Here is a 26,932-nt window from a genome sequence, read left to right on the forward strand (position 1 = left end):
ACCTACCTGCTCTTGGCAGATGTTTTTATGTTTGTTGTGATCATTCTATAACTACAACAAGAAACATATTAACATATTATAGTTACTGATATATTTAATTTACAAGTTTTCTTGTTAGTCTTAATTAAAATCTCTAATGATAGTTCATAAAAATTTTTTGAAATTGAAAATAGTGTTGCACGTCGAGCGATTATTCTCGATCGAGACAAATTCATGCGCTGCAAAAATAAATCTTACATTCAGCCCACTCTTGATTAAAAGCTACATTATATATAACCAGTATTGACTGAATTTTAACATTGGGAATGTGATTTTAAGTCATAAAATTTTAATCTAGTTTTATGCTTAAAAATAGGCCTAATATAAACCTATTTTATTGTGTTTTTTTTAAGACGTAAACTTCTAGTTTTTCTAAGGTTATCAAATTGAGACAAAAAACATATATCAAAATTGTTTCGCAACAATTTTGATATATTTTTTGTCTCAATTTGATATCCTTAGAAAAACTGTGTCATTTAAAACAATTGAATTTTAGTTTTATCTAATTTTTTTTGTACGAAAGAAGTGAAAAAAACAAATGACATCTATTTTACTCAACATGCATCACTAATTAAAAACCATCAATTTGCAAGTCGATTTTTGTTTTCTTTAGAGAAAGCAACATCCTTTCACACGAATCTCCTGCTGGGAGGGATCCTCCACTCTAGAGGAAGTACACACATGTGTAGTTTTTCTCCATTCTTTTACATTTCCTTTAGTGAGAGAATAGAAAAATGCAAGAATCCCAATATGAAATAGTGACTGCCGGAGACATTTATGTTTTTCTCTTATTGAAGCGAAATACTCCACAACGTTGGAAATTTTCAAGGCCAAACATCCTGGAAAAAATATATATATACATAGTTTATGACTATATATTGGAGAGCAATAAAGCAATTCTCATTATAAGAGAGACTTTCGACCATTTCGGCTTCGCGTACTTTTCTCGCTCCTCTACTCTTTGTTCATTGTCAAGAATTTCTCTCTTGACCGTCAAAAACTTTTATAAGCACCATGTTTTGACAGTCGGCGGGTTCTGCCTGTTATATTTTACAACCGACTCTCTTCGCACGAAATATTATTACTCCGAGCACAACCTTCGCTAAATGAAAAAGCACCTTTACAGACAAATATTTTAACTATATACGTGAACTTGACTTTCGGGTCAATAAAATGTAATATATATTGCGGTTTATGAGACCGCTGGTCTTGTACTTTCTGCGAAAAGTATTTGTGAGGATATACATCTGGACCACAATAATAACAATTAGAATGTATCTTCTGGGGCGAGCAATTTTTAAAAATATAATCCATTTATGTTGGTGCAAAGTGAAAACAATACGCTTCTGTGTAAATATAAATATTTTCTATTGTTACCCAATTAGTGATTTTATCTAAGGTCCTCTATTGTATTATGCGTCATTAGAAATAATATTTCTTGACATGATCCGTAAATATTTTCGACAATATAAAAGAGATGTCAGTGTGAATTTCTTTCTACCGGTAATTTACTAAATTGATTGTTAATGACTTTTTAATCGATTAAATATTCTAATTTTGATGAATAGAACTCGAGATCATAAATATTATGGAAATTTAATAAATTTATATACAATGCCTTCCAAACAATTTGTCACTTTTATATCTATCGTTACAAATTTACGACTCAAAATTTCCTTTTCGTTTCTGTAAAAAAAATCAATTTTCCCCATGAAGCTTCCTTAAGTAATCATAAAACATGGTTGAGACAAAAAGAGGATTTTGTTTTTCCCCGAATTCTAGACAGAATTTTAGATCTTTTCCTATAGAGGAATATGCTGATTCACTTAAATAAAGATTAGACAAAGAAAAAGTGCATATAATATACCTACATTTGTAAATATCTTCAATTGAAAAATTATCACTGTTAACTTAAGCAGTATCAAATTGCAACGAATTGATACCAAAAATGTGTATCAAATCAAAAATTGATCAAAATTTATTAATTTAAGGCATCATATTTGATCCATTTTAGTATAAATTTGATACTTTCAAGAAAACTGTTAAGTATTCTAAATATTAATAACTATTTTTGAAAATAGGTATATTTGATCATTACTATTAAGTTTATATTTTCACACATTTCCAGGACTTTCAAAATTTCAAAAATTTCAAATCAAGAGATTTTGAAATACAATTATTATACTAAGAATTACTACTGCAAATTTTTCGAAATTCAAATTTTAAAAAATCTCAATTTAAAAATCTTTTTAAAATTCAATTACTTCTCAACAATTGAAATTGCAATTATTTAAAAATTCAGAATTTAAAAAACAATTTAATTTTTTAAGGTCAAATCTTATTGAAATTAAATTATTAAAAAAATTATAAATGCAATTCTTTAACAATCCAAATTAATAAAAAAATTGAATTTTAAAAGGTTAAATACTTTTGTAATTCAATTATTTTGAACTAGATTTAGTTAAACAAATTATATTGCACTTTTTTTTAGATTTAGGAGCACTTGTGTACGAAAGGGCATGTCCCGTTATGTTTTCTAAATAAATAAATAAATTTTAAAAAATTGTAATTACAACTGATTCAAAATTGAAATTTTTAAAAGTATAACTGAATTTTATAAGGTTTTAGTCTTAAGGATTCAATTATTTTTAAAAATTACAACCTAAAACTGATCAAAAATTAAAATTTTTTAAAATAATTGAATTTTATAAGATTTATATTGACTGGGTTTCAATTATTTTTAAAAAATTGTAACTGTAACTCTTTAAAAATCCTACTTTTTCAAAATATTTGAATTTTAGTAGGTTAAATTCTTTAGAAAATTCGAATTTTAAAAAATAATTGAATTTTGAATGGTTAAAAACTTTTGTAATTCAATTATTTTGCAATGTTGACAACGAACTACAACTGATTAAAAAGTCAAATTTTAAAAAGCAATTGCATTTTATAAATTTTAAACCATTTGGAATTCAACTATTATTAAAAATTGCAACTGCAACTGATAAAAAGTTTCAAGTTTTTAAAAATTTAATTGTAAAACTGTTTAAAATTCAATTATTTTTAAATTTAGAAATGATATTTTTTTTAAATTAAAATTTTAAGAAATTTTAAATTGAAACCTTTTGAAATTCAAATTTTTAAAAATTTAATTTTAAAGCCTTTGGAAATTCAATTATTTTTCAATTTTTTGCAACTGCACTTGTTTCAAAATTTAATTGAATTTTATAAGGTTAAATGCTACTGAAATTCATTTATTTTAAAAATTGTAACCTCAACGGTTTGAAAATTGTACTAATTAAAATTAGTTTTATTATTCTCAAAATTTTGCCACTTTATCTCTTTTAAAATTCAATTACTGTTAAATTATTTATTTATATAAAATTAATTACTAAGTAATATATAAATAATAGTTTCAAAAAAGTTATTTGAATCATTTTAAGATAACTATTGCGTTAGTCTTTAAAGTTTAGTTTAATTTAGCTTTAGTATAATTTAGTATTTAGTTGTATTATTACTATTATTATTATTGTCAAAAGTGGAAAAAAATTCAACGTTTTGTTTTAATGTAATACAAAAATATTATGTTTGGTTAAAATAAAATATTTATTTATGTTAGAAAATCTTAATTCAATACTTACCTGAAGTGTCTTCTTCCTTCCTTCTAAGTTTGCGCTTCCATAGTTTTTGATTATTATTTAAATTATATATAATTTGTAATCTCTAGTTTATGTTAAATAGAATTTAAAATAACTATTTGTTACAATCAGTAACAATAACTGAATTTAATTATAAATTTATAAATAAGAAAATAATTTTATCACTTTAATTACTATTTTATCTGAATTTATAAAAAAGTGTTTGGAAAAATAATTTTTTTTTTTCAAATTTTATAAATAAAATCAAAGTCTTAATCATTAAATGACATAATGGGGAAATGGAAAGTGTATTAAGGTTTTTATACATATTATATGAGACAGTATTTTATGCAAAAAATTGTAACATTTATTATTTTCGAGAATGATAATCTTTTTCATCACATTCCGTATATTTATGTACATTCGAATATTTAAACATTTGGCGAATTCACAATACTAAATAATATTTACATAATGTGTATCTCTTCATTAATTACAATATACAATTTATAGACTATTACAACGAGAGAGGGAGATCACGTCTTACGCGCTACGCCTACCCAAATATTTACATATTTTTTTTAGTACTTTCTATACAATATTTAAAAGATCACTTTTAGGCTTATAAATAAGCCCGAAAACTATATTCTAACATTTGGTTACGAAAAAAATCAGCAAGTTATTAACTCAATTTTTTAAAATACTGGTATCGAAAATTTTCAGACAATTGAGAAATTCAAATACATGTTTTTCTTTCTATTTTAAAATTTTACTCGGGATAAAACAAATAAGAATTTTTACTTTTTTTAAATAAAGTACTGTTGTATTTTTACTTTCTTGATAATATGAAATATTAATATTGGACCTAATTGGTAAACAATTTTTACTCTTGTGGTTTTTTGATCACAAGAATATTTTCTAATTTTTAATTATTTCAAATTTGAAAATTGAGAATACACTACATTGGAGCATAAAAATTGAATTCTTATTCGGAGAGTACAAAACAGTATTTTTTCTCATGCTAAAGTTGACTGCCACTTGATTTGAAGTATGTTCACAAACATTTTCAAAAAAATGAGAATGTAATATTACAATTCTAATGACGCATTTTCGATTTACGAACAAGGGGATAAAAAAGTTGCAGATTAAATTATACCCTTGAGAAGTGAAAAATATGAGAAAAGCGTTTAGTTTTATAATTTGGCAGTCAATCACCGTGTTTTGATAAAATGACTAAAAAGTTGAGAAAACGAAAAATTGGCGATACATTCTGATTGATCAGGACGTAGTAATTTTTCATTTAATACCTGGAATTCAACTCTGTCGACCAGTGAGGACAGTGATGGGCTTGAGTAGAAGTTGAGGATTGTGAGAGAGACTCATGGCCTGTTGACTGATGTTGTTGCATATCGAGACTGGTGGCGAGTGCGATGACATTGGCTCGGGACTGCTTCCAGGGGAAGCGGTCGTCGAGGCAGGTTGGCTCATTAGCGGTTGATTGAGGTACCGGGGTTGCTGATTGAAGACGGCCGCTTGATGCTGGTGGGCAGCCAACGACCTGAGAGTTGTGTAGAAGTCGTAGGGGCTGCCCGTCGGCGTGAGGCCGGGCGGCGCAATTCCGGCTGGGTATCCACTGGGTGCCTGGAGGAGTCTCTCCATGGAGAAGGCGCCGTGCGCTGGGGGAGCGGCCGCTGGCAGAGGCTGCGGCTTGCAGGGAATGCTCGGAGATGTTGTCACGGCGCCTGGGAGTAGGCTCGCCGGATAGCCGGCCGGAGTTGTGTAGGCTGGGTTCACTGAGGTGTAGCCTGCCCGATGGAGGTAGGGCAAGGTGTACAAGGAGCTGGGCCATCCTGGCGGTGCGTATGGGTTCTGGTAGAAACCACCCAGGACGACACTTCGTTTGAAGGCTGCTAATCGCGACCTCGATGCGGCGGTTGTTCTCCTCCGTAACTTTCCCGTTGTTCCGCCGATGAACACGTCCTCTGAACTTGGGTCCAACATCCAGTAGTTGCCTTTGCCAGGATCGTCGTAATGCCTCGGAACCTTCACGAAGCACTTGTTCAGGGACAAATTGTGCCTGATAGAATTTTGCCAACCTTGCTTGTTGTTCTCGTAGTACGGAAAGTGACGCATGATGTACTCGTAGATTCCGTTGAGCGTTAGCCTCTTCTCGGGACTTTCGCGAATTGCCATCATGATGAGGGCATTGTAGCTGAATGGTGGTTTTTCCGACTTTTTCTTCTCCTCGCTGGAGGGATCTTTTTGGGAGCCTGGACTGCAGGTTGAGGAATTCCTGGAGCAGTCGAGTGGAGGCGTTTCGGCGCCGTCACCAGTGACGTCGAGGTCACTGCAATCGTCGCTGTCGTCAACATGGTCGACGGGCGAGAGCGATTGGCTGACGGAAGGTGCGGGAGTTCCTGCGCAAGCTTCTGGAACAATGCTGCGAATGCTGAAGTTACTTTTAAGAGTAGCTCTGGGTGGTGGCGAAGCCGTCACTGTATGCTGCTCACTTGCACTCTCCATGTTCACCATAATTAGTCTTTTTTGATAACACTGAATTATTTTCAAAAATTTCACGATCACTTAATAATCACTTCTCACAAGAATGTTGTTCATTAAGTCTCTTTTGAGATTCACGAGAAATGGGAAACACTTTTGAGTTTTTGTAAGAGGGTCCACACGAGAGTTGAAAAGTCTGTGGACGGTCAACTGCGACTGACGAAGCGATACGTCGGACCAGCCGCACAGATCTGAGCCTTCCCCACCAGGCGCCGGAGTTTATAGCTCCATTTAGGCTCCACCCTCGGAGTCTGTTGGTTGCGCCTGTTGGGCGGACGCCAGCCAATGGTGTTTGTTGTAGGACACTCACCCCCTCCAATTTAAGGGAAGTTTACATTATGTGTCGAAGCAATGCATGGTAGCGGGGCAAAATATTTGTGATTTCATGGAAATGTTGGAATGGAAATGTTGAGGTGGACATAGTGTTGCGAATCTGAGAAATGGGATTTTGTAAATACTTTGAGAAACTATTAAACATAAACTCAGTTAGATACACATTTGAAGCTTCGGAACGTGATTTCAACTTGCAATATGTTTCTTCTTTTTCTTTAACTTTTTCAAAATATTAGAAAGCGTTTCTAAACTATCAGGGCAGTTGAATCTCAAATAACAATTGTCCGTTTTTGAATTAGGTTTTTTTTTTATTTCTTTTCAAGCGAATGTATAGTTTCGTTTAAATTGGGTTTGCACTAGATTTTAACCAAACTTTTTCCGTAAGAGTATGATTTAAATTTCAAAAATTTACTTTATCTTCTTTTATGATTAAAAGTAGGCTACTTTTTAAACTTTTTTAGTTCTTTTTTAGTATTATGTTTTTAGAAGTAATTTTTAATTTTGTGTCTTTTATCAAACAAATTCTTATACTTTCTTCATAAAAATTTAAATCCAAATCAATTTTTAACTGATTTCCAGTGAAATTTCACTGATTTTTATAGTGACCCTATTCTCACGGTTTAAATCAGTCAAAAGTTTCACTGTAAGTCAGCTAAAAATTAGAAATTACTGACATCTCCGTAATTATTAATGATTAATATTTCAAACATTTTTAACGGATTTTCATTTAAATTTCACTAAATGAAATCATGAAAACAAAATCAATGAAAATCTGTCAAATTTCACTGATTAAGCTTTCATAATTTTTTTTTAAATATACCTATATTTAACTAAATTTTGGTAATCAATACACAGAAAAAACGAAATTTTATTTTTTTACCGCAAATGTATTTTTTCTTTGGCTCTTTTAAATTAAAATTCACTTACAGTTTTCTTGAAAGTATCAAATTGATACTCAAATATATCAAAAGTTGGTATCAAATTGATACTATCAAGAAAACTGTGACTACAAAAAATGAGTCTCGTTTTAAGTCTAATTTTGACTAAAAAACTTACATTAATCCAAATATTGACTTAATTAGTAATAATAATCCAAAAAAATCCAAAAACTGACTTTTAACAAAAAAAAATAATAATAGTATTAATAGTAGTAATGTTATTAGTAGTAACAGTATTAATAGTAGTAATAGTAATAGTAGTAATAGTAATTATAATAAAAAGTAGTAGTATGTAGTAGTAGTAGTATAGTAGTAGTAGTAATAATAATAGTAGTAAAATAGTAATAGTAGTAATAGTATTAATAATAATAGTAGTATTAATAGTAATAGAAGTAATAATAGTAGTATTAATAGTAATAGTAGTAATAATAGTAATAGTAGTAGTAGTAAAATAGTAATAGTATTAATAATAGTAATAGAAGTAGTAATAATAATAGTAGTATAGAAGTAACAATAGTATTAGTAACACAGTTTTTCTATGGATATCAAATTGAGACAAAAAGCAAATCAAAAGTGTTGCAAAGCAACTCCTTTGATTCGTTTCTTGTCTCAATTTGATATCCTTATAAAAACTGTAAATAATAGTAGTAATAGTAATAGTAGTGAAACTAGTAATAATAGAAATAGTAGTAATAGTAATAGTAGTAAAAGTAGTAATACTAGTAATAATAGTAATAGTAGTAATAATAGTAATAATAGTGATAATAGTAATAATAGTGATAGTAGTAATGTAGTAGAGCAATAGTATACAGTTATAGCATAGTTATATTGTATATCACTTGACACATAAAAAATCGCTGATAAAATTTTGCAATGTTTATACATAATAGTTGAATATAAAGAATGATAATGATTATTAAGAAGCGGCACGTGCAGAGTCTTAAGCCGAATCACCTGGCGCCGCCTAGTGGGAGGAGTTTTCTCGTGTTTGTACCCAATGTTGACAGCTGACATTGTAAACAGAAGTCTGGCTCATACCATTTCGAATAGTGGGGAGCGCAGTCGCAATGGCAACTACTAGTGCAAACAAATCAAGATCTCCTCGTTACCATGGCGCCCTATACGCCCTCTTTCTCACCGCACATTTATACCTTTATACTTTACACATCATTTTTTTTTTCTTTCTGTTTTGTTAAATCTATCATAATATGGAAAGTAATCAACAAACAACAGCAAAAAATAGTTTTTTTGGTACTTTTAGAATTTAGTTATATTATTTTTAGAAAAAATGTCATTTTCTATTAATATTATTGAAAAGGTGACTTTCTATTATTTTTAGAAAAAGCGTTTGTTTATGACTTTTAGAAAATTTCTTTCTAATACTTTTAAAAAAATGTCATTTTCGTTTTTTTTAAAACAAAATGCCATTTTTTAAATAATATTCTAAATATTCTAAATACTCTCAAAGTTATATACCTTTCACTGAAAAAAGTTGCAGCAAAAATGATACTCTTAGATGGCGCCACGTCCTATGGCAACAAAAAAATGAGACTGAGTTTTTGTATATAAATATAATACTCAATTTAGTTACAAACTTATTAAAATTTAAAGATTATTGTCAAAATTTTGAACTTTTGGAAAACAATGGCGAACCATCGAAAGAAAAAAATAATTGTTTCTATTTTTTCAAACCATGGGCAAAGTATGGCGAACCATGGGAAGAAAAAAATGTTTTATTCATAATTTCAAACTATGGGCAAAGAATGGCGAACAAGGAAAAAGAAATTTTTTCTTCCTTTCATAGTTCGCCTTTACTTTGCCCATAGTTTGAAATAATATAATTATATACAGTTTAAATTTGTCAAGCTTTTAAATTAAATTTAATAATTTTTTTTTTTAAATCTGTTTGTAATTTTGTATGCAGTTTATTGATATGCAGTTTTTCTGCTTATATAGAGTTTGTGGTCAACTGATCTTATTAGTTGACCAGTTTTGTTTGTTGCTCTATACCTATATTGAAAAGCTTTCCATTCAATTTCAAACACATTCCGAGTAACAAAAATCCACAAAATATATACAAACAAAATAAAATCCTATAAAAATTTCAATTAAAATTAGTTTAACATCAATTTTAAGGATTTGCTTGTTATACTATGTGTAGAAAGAACTAAAAATCAACAAACAATAAGCTAAATATGATATTCTTGACCAAACTCATATCTGTCAATGCGAGAATATAAATAAATTTTAAGTAAATTATTACTGCCTAATGGAATTTCCGCCTACTTTCAACTTCCTCAAGTGCACCAATTTTTTTCCTGGTTTTTCCGAGGCTTGGGAAAATCCTGACCGCCTCTGATTCGCCGTCCGAAACATATTGTCTCGAATGTTATTCCCTCGTCCCTTTCTTATACACATTAAATTTGTATCCGCTACAATATAGAAAGATTAAAATATCATTTTGTCTCCGTTCTTAGAAATGTGTTTCATTGAAAAATGGAATTGAAAACATTATTGTCTACTTAAAATTGTATATCAGTCTGGCATACCGTCTGTAAACTATGAAAATTTACCACAATCCCTAAAACAAACATAAACTACAAAGAGTTGAAAATCTCCAAGTGTTCCTTTAATACCCACAACAGTTATATTAATACCATTGTGTGTATAGGTATCTATAAAAATCCCGAACAATCACAAAAGGAGGAGGGTACTTTCTCGAAAGAATTTTAAGACTCGAGTTGAGAACGGGTTGTAATGTGTCATATAATCTTGTAATTGCATTTGGGAAAAAAGGTTCATTTACAGCACTGCCTAAGTTGTCCTTTACGTAGTATTATATATATTATTCCTTATGAAGATAATTCGACGGTGATTTGTGGTTTGTCATAATATATGCAAATTTTGTGGTTGTGAACAATTGTTTCTAAACCACAAATCTTGTTGTATTGCGGTTTCATATATAACATTGTCAAATGATATGCTAAAATTCAATGAACTGATATTTCCTAACGAGTAATTTGTATGGTAAATTACAAACCACTTTTATGACTGTTTTAGGTGGTTCGAATCTGTAGGGTTCCTCATTAACTAAATCCTAAACTATTGAATTTACAAGTAAAATTATAAGTGGCATAAAGTGGTATTGATTTTGAGATTGGAATCAGAAGGCTTATATTATGGTGCGAGGGACAAAAATATTCATTATTTTTCTAAACAATGCGGTGAGAACAAAATTTATTTAGATCAAATAAAATTTAATTATGATCTAATTAAATTCTTTGTCATGTTGGTCATTATATTTATATTAGAAGCAAGTATTTACTTGACTTATTAAATCATTTATTTTATGATAGTCAATAAATATTATAATTTGTGTCAAATTCGAATTTTTCAAATCAAACAAATTTTATTAAATAATTGGAACATATAAATGATGGTGTAAACCAAGTATGAAAATCATTTAATTCAATAAATTTTACCTCCATAATTTTTAATTCAATAATTTTTAACTATAATTTTTAACTCAATAATTTTTAATTCAATAATTTTCAATTCAATAATTTTTAAATCAAGAATTTTTAATTACATAAATTTTATCTAAGAAATAATTTTTAATTAAATAATTTTTAACATAGTAATTTTTAATTCAATAATTTTTAATTTAAAGGAACATTTATATCATGAATGCATTTTTTTTTCTAAAATAGTAAAACATTTTTTTGAATCAAGTATTTGATTATTTAATGTGAATGAATTAATTAATTGACACTATTAGTACTTTTTTAATTACATCAATAATTATAATTTATTTACACCAAAGACATATCTCACTGCTTTATAAAAAAGATTTTTTGATCAATGTATAGAAGTGATTCAATTTAAAAATTTAACTTAAGTAAAAAAGATAACTCTGAAAATATTCAAGTATATACATCCAGAAAAGAGATTTTGTTAATTTTGTTTTTTGTCCTTTTTTTATTCAAAATAAATATTTCTTTTCAACAAAAAAAGTCTTTTTGATTCAAAGAAATTCTTTTGATGTAAAACACTTTTCTTTGAATTAAACAAAATTTTCTTTTACTTCAAAAAATTTCTTCTTGAAAATACAGAAATTTGATAATTAATTTAAGGTCAAAAAAATAATTCTCTAATTTAAAATAAAAATTTCTTTAAACACTAAATAAAATTTAAAAACAGAATCAACTTTTGTTGAATCAAATAAATTTTCTTTCAATCAAAGAAAAATTAATTTTTAGACAAAGTAATAAATCACAGCAAATGATTTATTATTTGATGCAAAGAAAATATCGTTTTTAAATCACATCCAGAAAAAAGTTTTTTAATAATAATAATTAAAAAAAATCGCAGTTTCGTAGATTTTTTTGTTACATTCAAAATAGATTTTTGTTTAAAAAAAGAGGGGTTTCGATTTAAAAAAAATTTCTTTGACATAAACAAATTTTTGAATCAAATTAGATTTCTTTGAATCAAAGAAAAATTAATTTTCAATCGAGGAAACAAGTCAAAGCAAATGATTTCTTTAAATAATCAAAACATTTTTTTTGGTCCACTTTTTAAATTAAAGACATTATAACAATAATAATATTATTAATTCAGTAATGAATGTATTAATAAAATATGAATATTTAAATATCTAAATAACTTTGTCTGTTAAAAATAATAAAAAAGAAATGAGAAAAATATTTTTTTCAAATTTGTAATATTTGTATATTAAAATAAAAATTTATTTCTTTGATTTAAATAAAAGATTTCTAAAGATCAATAAAAAAAGTCAATAAAATAAAGAAAGTCAACAAAAAAAGTACCTAAAGAAATAATTTATTTAAATATTATATATAATTTTTCTATGATCCTACTACTGTAACAAAATGCAGAAATTTCTTTAATTCAAACAAAAATTCTTTGGAACTTTTTTCTGGGTATATAATTAACAATTAAATCTAAATTAGCAGAATAATTCTACTAACAAATATTAAAATTTTACCAATATTTGAGGGAAATAAATAAATGATCAGTTTCAAATAAGTTATTATTTGTGTTAAATAAATTAATTTATTAGATTCAAATAATTATTTACCTTATCTAATTAAGATTTATTTGGTTAAAATCAATGTGATTCAAATAAGTCAAGTTATTTGAATCAAATACATATTTTTTAGATCCAAAATAAAAATTAGTAGAATCAAGTAAAAAATTTTTTTTTCAGTGTAAACAGTATACAATTTTTGAAAAAGAAAAAGAAATTAAATTTTAGTCTTGAGTTGTATTTTTTTAACATATTTAAAGTCAACAATACACACACACACGCCTACCAAAACAAGAACAAAAGAGCAATAAATCATCGATATACGATCTCACTACTTTGACTTTTTTCCCTCAAGATTTAATCTTAAAGCAGTAGCGTCTAACAATGCTGAAAATTGCTTTGTCGGCAGCTAATTTAAAGAAACGTTCACTAAAAGTTGAAAACCTAAAAATGAACGTGTTAGAAAGAAGAAAAAGTTGTTGTTTGTAAAACAATTTATCTTCAGAAAAAAATGGGCCTTATATATTCCTAAAGTCAGATAACCCTGAATTATTAACTTTATATTTTTAAATGTTGGCTATAAGTTTCAAAATCGTTTTATAATCAGATAGCTATACATTTGTAATTTACAAAAAAAAATTTTTTTTGAATCAGTTTAAATTCCTCTATTAAAATAATTAAAGTTTGTTCACGATTTATTCATTGATAAATGACGGAAGGAAGTATACAATATATTCTATTTTTCTCACGAATATTGTGATAGTTTTTGGATGAAAAAGGAAACAAGATTGACAGATGTAAGGGTGAAGAAATCGGTAAAATGAGACAATGCGGGAAATAGATTATCGATGATGCTATCTTTATATTTATTGTCGAAGGACAGGACTTTTTTTTCCATGGGTCTTGCCGCCAAGGGAAAAAGCGGCCTTCGTTTGTGAAAAACCATTTCTTTATTATATGTATATATATGCGTCTACTAGACCCCCCAAAGTGAAAGTGTCGTCACTATATAGTGAGAGCAATGAGATGTCTTCTTTAAGATTATTGAAAACGTCTTCTTTAACATTATTCATTGACTTTCGACTCATACCAGCAAAATACATTGTATACACCAAAACCGTAACTAATAGAATTAAAAAATTTCGAAAATTTAAATTTATTAAAATGTCACGGTCAAAATTTGCTTTTAATTTCTGTTTAATGTAATTACAGTCGGCTCTCAATGGACATTAATTCAAAATTATCAAAGTTTTTATTTACTGCAGTTTTTAGTATCAAATATTTTTCTATAGGTAAAGTATATATGAAAGCATGGGGAGAAGAAAAAATATTTTTTTTATATTTCTAAAGTTTGTTGTCAAAATTTTAAACTATGGGCAAAGTATGGCAAACCAGGGGAAGAAGAAAACAATTTTTTTCTCGCTTTGACATTTTTTGCCCATAGTTTGAAAATATGAAAAAAAAACATTTTTTTTTCTCATGGTTTATCAGGGTTGCCACAGGTCAGGGAAATCAGGGAATTCGGGGAAAAGTCAGGGATTTTCATTAAAAATACTGGAAAAAATTTAATTTTTAGAATTCATAAGAAAATTCTGAATTCTTGGTGTCTTTTTTGTTTGCCTCATAAACTATGAAACTACCACTACTTCTTCTAATACAAAACCTTAAAAACAATTTTCTTTTTCTGACAAGAATGAATTTTTTAATATTATTTAATTATTTCATGTTTTGACGCAATTATCTTGATAAATAACAAAATTCTTTACAAAAATTCAATTATTTTTGGAAATTTTAATACAATTTTTGGAAAAATTCAATTATTTTCATAAATAACCATTATTTTCAAAAGTAATAAAATTCTTTGCAGAAATTCAAATATTTTTAAAATTTTCACGAATATCTCGTCAAGAATTCAATTACTTTCACAAATAGCAATATTTTTCGCAAAAAATTCAATTATTTTCAAAAATTTGAATAAAATTCTTGGCAAAATTTCAATTATTTTCATAAGTTTTTCACAATTAAATAATTTTCAATATTTACTATTCTCATAAAATTTATCAAAAGATTTAATTATTGAAAAAAAATTTTTATATAATTCTACGAAAACATTCAATTATTTTCAAAAATAATAATATTTCATTTATAGAAAAAGAAATTTAATTATTTTCATCGCAGAATTTCCAATATTTTTAATATAATTTTAAACAAATTCCTTGAAAAATGCTTGAAAATTTTATTAAAACTTGATGAAATAATTCAATTTTAAGAATCATTCAATTATTCAATAAAACAATAAAATTCGTTGCAATAACTCAAATATTTTCATATGTTAACATTTAATTCCTCGCAGAAAATCAACTAATTTCAAAAATTTTGAAGTAATTCTGCAAAAGAATTTAATTAGCTTTATAAACAACAAAATCGCATAAATTCTTCCCATAAAATCAATTATTCTGAGGAATTTTAATAAAATTCTTTTCCAAAATTCAATTATTTTGATAAATATCAAAATTCATTGCAAGAATTCAATTCTTTTGAAAAGTAATAAAATACTTTGCAGAAATTAAATTATTTTCAAAATTGTTTTTAAATTCTCATCAAGAATTAAATTATTTTTATAAATAGATGGCAAAATTCTTCTCAGGAATTAAATTATTGTCAAATATTTATATAAAATTCTTTGCAAAATTTCAATTATTTAAACAAAATTTAATAAAATTCTTCGCATGAATTCAATTGTTTTTAAAAATTATTATTTAAATTATTCTGCAAAATTTAATTATTTTTAAAAATTGTTATAAACTTCTTTATTATAATAAATTTCATTAAAATTTTAATTAAATTCCTTAAAAGAAATTAAATATTTTTAAAAGTTGTTAATACAATTCTTCGTAAAAATTAAATTTTAAGAAATATTCAAAATTATTGAATAAATTATTTATTTTTGTATTTAAATAATTGAATTCTCGTAGAATATAATTATTATTTTTTGTACTTTTAACTAACAATTCTGTAGAATTAATTTTTTTGAAAAAGTTTAATTGAATAATAATTGATATAATTACAGTAACAATATTCTTATAATAATAAAATAATGATTTTGTTACTCGGTCATTTTTAATTATTATAAAACATAAAGAAATTGATCGCTCTGAGTCTTCGACTCTTTGAAAAGGTTTGAGTTTGAAATTTTTGAACATCTTAATTCCAATCGAAAAATAATAATGATTAAATATTTATTTTAAATAAAACTATTGATGTTTTCGAATAATTTTACTTTTGAAGAAAGTAAATAAATTTAATAGAACATTTTTTTGAGTATCTAATAATTTTTAGAGTGAATCAGAATATGCTTTAGGGTCAGGGAAAAAGTCAAAGTTCTGTCTGAAAATCAGGAAACCCTGTTTATGAATAAAGAGAATAAAATTGTTTGAAAATAAAAGATTCGAAATTCAAGATGAACGGAAGTGAAAAGTAATTATTAAAGAATTTTGAAAGAATTCTAAACGTTTTGGCTTCTATTATTTAAATCCAAGAATAATTGAAATGTCGGGCCAGCCGTGTCGAATCACAGGTCCAGAACACTCATTACATGATTATCGTAGGAGCTGGCCGCATTTGCCACACCCCACTTCCTAACTCCAGGACATCTTCAACGTTTTTTTCTCTTTCTTTTTTTTTTTTTTGCCTCTCACACACATCGCCCCGCATATCCGCACTCGTTTTTCCCATTTTCCAGAGCGATTTTTTTCCTTTTTGTCAATCCAAAGACCCAACACAGGAGCCATTAATTCATTCCTTCGTCACGCTACTTTTGCAAGCCATTTTCACCCGGAGCTTTTTGCAGGAACCAGGTATTCGGATTGGACCAACAAACGAGCCTATTTGCTCAACAAAACGTGTCTTGTTTCGGAACGAAACGTATAGAATGCCTCGTTTTAAAAGAAAACTGGACAATACGAAAGTGAATTTTTGAAAAATATGTGGATGATGGAAGAGAGGGGAGAGAATGTCTTTATGAAACGTTACATATAGAAAATTCACAAGCACGGGGGGAAGGGAGAATAAAGTTCAATTTTATACATATTGCCCTCTGTAATAGCATTTTTGATTAATTCAACAGCACTGATTTGTTCATTCAGGGAATAAAAGACAATTTTGACTGATTCTTAAAATAAAAAGTAAGATTGCAATTTTGCGCCTGAAATATAATAAAAGAGATTTTTTTTCTTCCCATGGTTCGACAAACTTTGTTCATAGTCTGAAATAATAAAAAAAATATTTTTTTTCTTCCCCTGGTTCGCCATACTTTGCCCATAGTTTAAAAATATGAAAAAATATACCTGATATATATTTCAACCAAATAATTAATATTTTTTTAAATCAGGGTGTCTACTGAAAATATGAGTTAAAATTCCAGGACAGATTTCTTATATTTCCAGAACATTTATATATGTGTAACAGGGGTTGCCACAAGTCAGGGAAGACAAGGAATTCAGGGAAAAGTCAGGGATTTTTACTAAAAGTACTGGAAAAAATTAAATTTTTAGAATTTATAGGAAAATTCTGAATTTTAGTGTCTTTTTTGTTTGCCTTATAAACTATGCCAAGAATTCTAATACAAACCCTTTAATTTTTTCTATTTTTGCCAATAATTTCTTTTTTAATAAGTTTTAAATAACTTCGCATAAATTCAATTATGTTCAAAATTTTTTTTAAATTCACGTTCAAATTTCAATTATTATCTTTATAAATATAATAAAATTCTTCTCCAAAATTCAATTATTTTAAAAATTTAATAAAATTCTTGTCAAAATTTCAATTATTTTCAAAAATTTTCCTCATTTCAATTATTTTTTATATCTACTATTTTATTAAAATTTCCAAAAGAATTCTATTATTTAAACAAATGTTTAATAAATATTTAACAGGAATTCAATTACTTACCAATTTCTTTTATAAATTTCTTCGCATCAATTCAATTATTTTAAATTTTTTAATAAAGTTTCTCGAAAGAATTCAAATATATCTTTACAAGATTTCGTTCATTAAATTGCAATTTTAATAAAAATTTTCTATACAATTCAATTGTTTTTAATACATTTCTTCTTAAGAATTCAATTATTTTCACAAATAATACATTTTTTATGGGAATTCAATTATTTAAAGGAATTTAAATAAAATTCTTCGCTAGAAATCAATTATTTTGTTTCTTGAGAATTCAATTATTTTTAAGAATTTTGATAAAATGCTTTATAAATTTGAAAAATTATAATAAAATCGGTCATAAAATACAATTATTTTCGTAAAATACAACATTTTTTCTAGAAATACGCAATTATTGTCAAAAATGTTTGTAAAACTCTTCGAAACAATTCAATTATTTTCGTAAAAAATAAAATTCATCTGAGAGATTCAATTATTTAAGAAATTTTAATAAAATTCTTCCCAAGAATTCAATTTTTTTCAAAAATAAACATTTTCACAGGAATTCAATTATTTAAAAATTTTTTTAAATTTTCTTTGTCAGATTTCAATTATTTTCAATTTTTAACTAAAATTCAATTATTTTTAAAAAGTTTTAAAAATTCTAAAAAATTCAATTATTGGGAGCGTTCACAAATGATGTCACGCTTTTGGGGGTAGGGAGGAGTCTTATACTAAACGTGACACAATGTATTTTTCTCATGTGAAATTGCAAAAAATGCGTGACAGGGGGGAGGGGGGGGGGTCAAAAATCTCCAAAAATTGCGTGACATCATTTGTGAACGCTCCCATTTAAAAAAATTTGAATAAAATTCTTCACAAGAAATTAATTATTTTCATAAATAATAATATTTTTCTCTATGGAATTCAATTATTTTTACAAATAAAATTCTTCACAGGAATTCAATTCTTTAAAAAGATTTTTAATAAAATTCGTTGCAAGAATTCAATTACATTTTCATAAATAGCCAAACTTATCGCAGAATTTCAATTATTTTTATTAAATTTTAAATAAAATGATATAGAATTCAATTTTTATTAAAAATTTTGATAAAATTCTTCATAAAAATTAAATTTTAAAAAACATGCAATTACTGAATAAATTATTTATTTTTGTATTTAAATAATTGAATTCTCGTGAAAGTTTCTAGTAAAAATTGATTAAAAAATGAATTTTACTTAATATTTTAAATTATAATTGAATATTAAAAACATTATAATAGCGTAAATTTTTAGAAATAATTAAATTTTGAAAAGGGTTAAAATTAAAATCTTTGAAAATTTGAATTTTTAGTTACAATATTCTTATGAAATAAAATAATGATTTTATTACTTTATCATCTTAAATTTCTTCATATGTTTTATTTATAATATTCTCATAAGTTTTTGAATTTGAGAATCTTAATTCCTATAGAAAAATAATAATGATTAAATATTTATTTAAAAAAGAAGTTATTAATGTTCTTCAGGGTCAGGGAAAAAGTGAAAATTTTGTCTGGAAATCAGGGAAAAGTCAGGGAAAAACAAAATTAAAATTTTGTGGCAACCCTGTGTGTAATATTATTTCATATTACGATTAACATAATTTAAATTAACCGAACAAAAATATTTATTTTATTATAAAAAGAATTAAAAATCAATATTGTAGATTATTTTAAAATTTATTTAAATTATTTTTTGATGGTTAAAAAAAATTATTTTTTTAAATTTGAGTAAAATTTTTAAATTATTGAATATTGAAAATCAAAATATGAAAAATTCAAAGGCAAAAGTTCAAAATCCAGGACATTTTTTCAAATTCCAGAACATTTCCAGGAATTCCAGGACTTCAAGGACCAGTAGACACCCTGTAAATAAACGTTTGATTCATTTTAATGAATTTTTCCTTTGAAAAAGAAGTTTGCGGTAATCCGAGGCAAATTTTTAGTTGAACCAAACAAATGTTTGATAGCATTCTATTTATTTGACTAATTGAACAAAAGGTTATTTGAAATAAATTTTTTTCTGAGTATAACATAATTAGGCTAATAATAGCAAAAATATTTCCTAAAGAAAAGAGCACCGCACCGCACCGAAAAGATAAATAAAAGAAGCCTGCATGTATATGGCAAGAATGAATCTCGTAGGTGGTATCAGCAGAAATGTATATGCCCACAGTTTCTTTTATTAAAACTACAAAATGTGTTTATGATTCGCATGAGAATATTGCTCACATGTAGATATATATTCAAGAAAAAGAGTATAAATAGAGGAAGTAGAATAAAAGAAAATAATTACAGACATTTTCAATAAAGGGGACGAATGTATTTATGTGTTTGATGTGAAGACACCAAAGAGCATTGATTGGAACTGGGAAGTTGCCGGACATTGAATGAATTGAATCAGTTAGTCGGACGACATTCTATGATCCATCCTTTGTGCGTGCAAATAAATATTGCCTTTCTTTGCTTCAACGGTTAAGCAGCGTAAGAATCAAGTGCTTTTATGGCCTCATCAAGGGACTCGCTTTGAGGGCTTTGTCTAGCAATGGACTTTATCAAGGCTAAGTGTCTAGTGTGGCCCACAGTACTCGATGACTTTTTATTGCACCGCGATAAAAGTCAACAGTATGTCTATAACAAAATTCTCTTTCTCTAAAATGTGCGTATAGGTACAATTCATTATATTTATTTTCCTTACAAATTTTACATATTTTTTTAAATTTCTCTAAATTATCAACTTTTTAAAAATAAATTGAAAGTATTTTAAATTACTTTCAATGTTTTCACTCTCTTATTATACAAACAAAAAATCCGGGCTTGTATTTGTTTTAGTATCAAAATGAGACTTGTCCCCACTTATGAGTCTCATTCTTGTTACATCTTAATTTTTATATGCCGCACTCTCTTTTGAGACCAGGTTTTTTTAGTGGCTTTGATAAAGCGAAAAATTCACCGATTTATATAAAATATAAAAATATTTTTCCTTACTAACAGGTAAAAAAATGGTCAGTATAGTATAAAACCTAAACTTTCTGGAACTTCTGCACATTTCTGCTATGCAATTTTTACTATATTTTCGGAGTAAATTTTCCTATCATAGTAAAATAAAATTTACTATAATTTTTACAAAAATGTGCTTTCAACGTAACAACGTTTACTCTGAAAATAGTAAAAGTTACAAAACAGAAATGCGCAGAAGTTCCGTGTGTGTATTTTTCGAAATTATCTTTTTTCTGTTATTAAATAGAAAATATTTTTTCTCGCCAGCATAGAGGGATAAAGAAAGAAACGCGGGAGATATTAAGATCTCCTTGTCAAATGTGATTTCTTATATACTTTATAGCGTGTAACGGGATTAAATTTCTCATTCCGTGAAATCGGGAAAAAAAGTGGTTTCCCGATTTGTGAATATTGAGAAGTGAAAAGATTCTTATTTGCACGGTTTCTCATATTGTAACGAGTCCCCAGTTTCGTGTTGAAAACGAATAAAAGTTCTCTAATTCCCACAAAAGTCGGAGAACGCCCCCTGTTTAGTATAGACACGACCCGCACAACAGAACACCCCTTCAGTCGAGCTTCATTATTTTTATTTTCACAGTTCATATATATATATAGACAAATTCACAATAGACAAATTCACGAGTCTTACAGATTAGAGGACTTTTTCAGTCTATGAGAGGATTATCCGAAGACTCACCACAATTTCCTCCCCGAAAATTCCCCGTTTATTAAATCAATAATTTTACCAAAATTCATTTTCACTTAGTGAAAGAAGAAGAAATGTTTTCGTAAAAATTATTCAAAAATCATTTTTTTTATTAACCTTTTAGTCCTAAAATTCTGATATTTTTGGTCTTGATTTTCACCCATAAAAAAGATTTTGTTGATTATTTTAAAGAAATCAGCTTTTTTTAAACTCAGTTTCTTTTATTTAAAATTAATTCTTCTTTTAAATAGAAAAAGGGTTTTAGGTTTAAAGAAATTTTCTTTGATTTCAACAATTTTTTAAACAAACAAAAACTTTTTTGTTTGTTAAACCCAGTGAAAAATTTAAGAACTTTCTGTTTTGCAAAAGAGTTTTTTAATAATTGTCACTTAATATTTTTTTTATAAATTTTTGTGCCCTCTTTCAGAATTTTCAAAAAAAATTAAAATTCAAGTTAAAGAAAAAAATTTATAATTCTTTAAGCAAAAGGAAGCCTGAACATTTCGTTTTATTTTGTTTAATTGTTTAAACAATCATAAAAAATTATTTTTCTCAGGGTGAAAACTTTTTCTAAAACGTATTTTCTAATTTTTTATTTTCAAAAAATTTTTCTTTTCTAATAAAAATGAATTTCTAAAAAAAAAATTTTTAATGTATTAGGTCATTTTCTAATTTTCTTTTTTCTAATAAAAGTCATTTTTAAAAAGTTTTTTTTCTAACAATATTCAATTTTTTTAATGACAATTTATTGAATTTAATTGACGATTAAAAAAAATTCATGAAGATTTTGTAATTCTTTAAAACAAATACTTGAAATTTCGTTACAAAATTGTAAAAAAAAATATAAATTATGCAAATTTTTTAAATAAATTTTAAAATAATTTTGTTAAACTTCGTAATTAACAAATAAAAATTCTGGAAATTTATTTCCTGAAGATATTTAATATTTTATAAAATAAATGTTTTATAAATATAAAGGTATATTATATTAATTTTGGAAATCATAAAAACGGTTGTAAAAATGTTGCAAATTATTTCCTTTTTTCAAAGAAGAAAAGAATTTTGTTAAAAAATTGTGATTAGAATAAAATAGGAATTTTTCCAAATTTTTTTTTCTTTTTGAAAAAGACACTGATAATTTTGTGAACAGGATTGTAATTAACAAACATAAAATATGCAAAATAGTTTCTTTTTTTTTAACTTATTGAAAACTTTTTTAAAAATCAAAACTTGTAACAAATTTTTGTTTAGATTATTATTATATTAGTCATTTTTTGAGAGAAAATCAATGTCTATAAAATAAAATCGGTCAACAAATATTTTGCCCCTTTTTGAATTTTTATTTTTCACAAAAAATTGACAAATAAAAAAATTGATTATTTGTAGGTTGAAAATGCTAAAAATACCATTTTTATTCAATTTTTTATTTTTAAAATATTAAATATAGAAGAATTATGGTTTGAAATTAGATACAGAAAAATAAACAAGGCAGGGGCGGATCCAGACAAGGTTCTTGGGGGGGAGACATGTCACTGTGCCCCCCCTGGATCCGCGCCTAAAACAAGGTGAATTTCGATATAAAAAATTGAATAACAATGGTATTTTTTACAAATTTCAACCTGAAAAAGATGCTTTAAAAATTGTAAAAATCAATTTTTCATTTATACAAAATATATTTTATTTTATTTATATTGCTTGTTATAAAAATTAATATAAATTAATTTGTAACATGCATAAAAAATACAATAAGTTAAAACACTAGTTTTTTTATTAACATACTAAATAAGTTTAATAAAATATTTCATTTTATTTAAATAGATTTTTAACTTATGTACAACAAAATATTTGGTTAACAAAACAAAAAAAAATTTGCTTGAATGCAATAACGTGCTTAGTTCATTGAAATAAAAATTATTGTTGGATTAAAGAAACATTTGGTTAACAGTATTTATTTGGTAGATTATTTGATTCAAATAAACTTTTTTCTGAGTGTGAAGTAGATTAATTCAAATTTTGTAAATTATGTATTCACTAAATGAAAATTATATTCTTTTTAGTATATAGCAAAAAAAAAAAAATATTTGAGAAAAGGAAATGGATTTGTCCCCTGATTTGTTACGGGAATGTGATTGGTCAAGTTGAATGCGGTTCACAATTGACCGTTCCGATTTCGGAAGATTATCTGGCTTCTGTCGACAGGTCAGACTGCTTAACTTTTTAAGTTTAGCAAATCGCATTAGTTTGAAATTCTTTTTTGAAGCAGTTGCCAAGAATATTTTTTTGATTTCACAATGTTTTCTACTGATGTGACTTGACTTTATTATATAATAACCGACTTTTAATTTAGAAAAAAAGAACGATTATCCCATTGATTTAATTTATTAGTCACAAAATACATAAAGAAAATGATTAATTTTATAATTTTATGAATATTTAATTTAATTGTTAAATTTGTCTCTATAGAAAAGATTGTAATTTTACATTCTATATTGATGGTACTTTTTACAATATAAAAATTTGTTTTAAACACCCCCCCCCCCCCAGTAAACTGGATAAGAACCAAGAAAAAATTCTTATTCACAAGGAAAAAATATCGCCTGGTGTCAGAATAAGTTGATGAAAATACAAAAGTATTAGGAGAAAAAATCAAATCTTTAAGCCTTTCCACGATTTTTTTCAAACTGCGGGATTTTCTTTGCGTGTCTTTTGTGAGAAATCGATGACTTTTGAGCGGAAAAGCTGTAAGATTCGAGGCTAAGCTCTCACGATGCCAAAGGATTTCTGTCGACTTATGGCACTTTCGATTTCTTTACATCGTATATATATGTATCCAATTCGAGCAAAGATTATCCGTTTGACTTTGACGCGCGCTTGTGGATATATATGAGAAAAAAATTCGCATCACTGCAGTTGGAAAATGCTAAAGTCATAGAGAAATCCGCGCGAATTCCATCAAATTTTCGTCAACTCTTGACTTTTGTACTGCGGGCGATTTTAAAAACTGATTGACAGGTCTCAACTGCTCTTTAAAATTTTAACTATGAATTACTGACTTTTTGCGTTTTTATCTGTAAAATTTTGTTTAAAAAAATTTTTTTTTATTCACCAGTAAAATAATTTTTTTCTACTGATAAATCAGTGTATTTTAACTGATTTGAAAGCAAACAGTCAATTATAAAATATATAGTTTAATTCAAACATATTTTTTTTGGTTGGCTTATTTTTGTATTAAAAAAATTTTTTCTCAGTGCAGATAAATTTACAAAAGGTACTAAAAAAAGGAAACCAAAATAAAAATCCAGATAGAATTTTTATTTTGATTTTTATTGATCACAATAAATTATTTAACTATAAGTTTAGCTAAAAATTAAAGGAACTAATATTTTTTTTCCTTTGTGTGATATAATAATTATAGGGATGGAATTTTCGTTAATTGAACAGATTTCATTCATAATTCCCTTTTATATAAGAGTGTTGATGGAAAGGTCTTTTTAACTGAAATATGTCATCTTGATGTCAATTGACAACTTGAAAAACCTTTTGATAAACACTTTCCAACTCCTGCAGTTAAAGACGATTAGCTCGCTTTTCGATTCAAACGATATATTTTAAATGACTTCACTGGCCTCTTGGAAAAGTCAACCACCCTCTGTGAGATCCCATAAGATGTATTAAAGCTACCCCTTTTTTCGCACGTCGATATATTTAGTCCTTTCGTCTTTTTCTATAACATGAATATACGCATCAATATAGAAATATAAATGTTACATTTAAAGAAACAATTTTTCATTGTCAACAAGTTATATACCTTTATACTTTGTATTTTCCAGCGCATATTTTATCATGGGAATAATATTCCCAAAAAAAATTTTTTCACTGCTATGAGAAAATGTGAAATTTTCGAAAAATACACCTTTTGTCAGATTTAACTAATTGTGCAGTAAAATTTTGACAGAATTTTTGCTTCAGTAATTTAGTAAAAAAACAACTAATCATTAGAAAGTCACTAATTATTAGTAGAAAATAACTATAATTATATACACATCAAACACACAAAAAAAGGTATTTTTTAGGTCAGATCATGTTTTTGGGGTCGCTGAAGAAGAATCTGATGTCTATTTAACCCCATCACGTCAGGATTTGACAAAACCTCGAAAAACCCAAAAATTGACCCTAAAATATATTTGTTTTCTCTTAATTTGAATTAGTCAAAATGCTACTAATTGAAATCTTTGCTTTTGAATTAGTAAATTTTACTAATAAATTAGTAGAAATCACTATTTCTTAGTAAAATCTACTAATTTAAAGCAAAAAGTCAATCACTAATTCAAATTAGTAAATATTTTTATTAATTCAAATATAGAGAGGAGAGGTATTTAATCATATTTTGAAACAAATTTAAATCCTAATCACCGTAACTGATTTCTTCAAAATTGTATCAACTGTTCCTATACAGTTTCCTCTATTTACATTTTACAACATTCAAAATATAGAAAGATGTCTCTTGAATAAACTGACCACATGTTTTTTCAATAGAAATTTCAAGCTTTTTGGAGTCCGGAATTATAAATTTTTTTTCTCCCGTAAATGAGCTGCCGGTTGTAAACTCTATTTTAGAAATAAGATACTTTGTGGCGTTTTTAGAGGTTATATAACGTGGTCGAAGCAAAACCACAGAGCCCACTATAAATATAAAGTTGAATTGCAATAATAGAAAAACGGCAATCGCAATTTTACAACGTTACCTGAGAAATATTCCCTTGTATCTGAGGACATAAAGACCAAAAGTTTTCATTGAAATAACGTGTGACGTAACCCAGAGTGTCGAACCCTTCTCGAGTGACACAGGTGCGAGTTCTATTTTCACGCGTTTTAACAAGTTTATATCGTCTTATTACTTTTTAACAAGCGAGATCGTTTGCATCGATTCACTCACTTATAATGTAGATTTCAAAAAAAGTCGAGAATTCTCAAGAATCTTTTATATTTTGCTTCTTTAAGTCTATAATCTTAAGGCTATTATTGAATTTCAATATTTTATTTTAAAGGCTGTTATTTAAAATAAGATTAGTACTGTTAAAAAGAAAATCTTTTATTAACTATGCGACATTTAAACTTTTAAAATTTCTTTCTCTAAATTGTTAATTTTAGGCCGATTTGCGATAAAATTAAAAAGTGCGTAAAAATTATTCTTTGGGAGCGTTCACAAATGATGTCACGCAATTTTTCGGGATTCAAGACCCCCCCCCTCCCCCCAAAAAAGTGACATCATTTGTGAACGCTCCCTTTTGATGAATAATTACAATCAATTAACATTAAAAAAATTTGAATCTCAAGCACCATAAAAAATTCTGATCACCGAAGTTTTTAATTACCGGATGTCATTATAGTATCAAATTTTCTCTAGAGACTTAAAATCAAGTTCAATTAATAGAAAATTTAATAAAACAAATCCATCGATTTAAAATCGATTATTAGTTCCTCCCGTGCCCTCAAAATCATTTATTATTTCCTCCCGTGTTTTCAAAATCGTTTATTCGTTCCTCTCGTTAACTTAAATTCAATTATTAATCCCTTTCGTTAAATCAAAAACTATTATTAATCCCTCCCGTGCTCTCAAAATTGTTTATTAGTTCCTTGCGTTAACTCAAATTCATTTATTAGTCACACTTATGCTCTCAAAATCGTTTATTAATTCCTAC

The 26,932-nt window shown here is 26.7% G+C and overlaps 1 protein-coding gene and 1 long non-coding RNA gene across 2 annotated transcripts in view; one reads left to right on the top strand and one right to left on the bottom strand.

Moving 5' to 3' along the window:
• LOC122509158 overlaps nucleotides 1-26,932 on the top strand; it is a 309,869-nt gene that overhangs the window by 260,587 nt on the left and 22,350 nt on the right. The gene's annotated exons all lie outside the window — the stretch shown is intronic.
• On the bottom strand, nucleotides 4,019-6,430 carry LOC122509157 (fork head domain transcription factor slp2-like). The gene has a single exon (XM_043622979.1). It carries the CDS (start codon nucleotides 6,204-6,206, stop codon nucleotides 4,989-4,991), a length of 1,218 nt encoding a protein of 405 aa, XP_043478914.1. The 5' UTR covers nucleotides 6,207-6,430; the 3' UTR covers nucleotides 4,019-4,988.

This window comes from Leptopilina heterotoma, unplaced genomic scaffold, assembly GCF_015476425.1.
Source record: "Leptopilina heterotoma isolate Lh14 unplaced genomic scaffold, ASM1547642v1 Lhet_6, whole genome shotgun sequence".
Lineage (NCBI taxonomy): Eukaryota > Metazoa > Arthropoda > Insecta > Hymenoptera > Figitidae > Leptopilina > Leptopilina heterotoma.

Coding starts and splice junctions, on each gene's coding strand:
- LOC122509157 (XM_043622979.1), bottom strand. CDS start 6,206: ATGGTGAACATGGAGAGTGCAAGTGAGCAGCATACAGTGACGGCTTCG.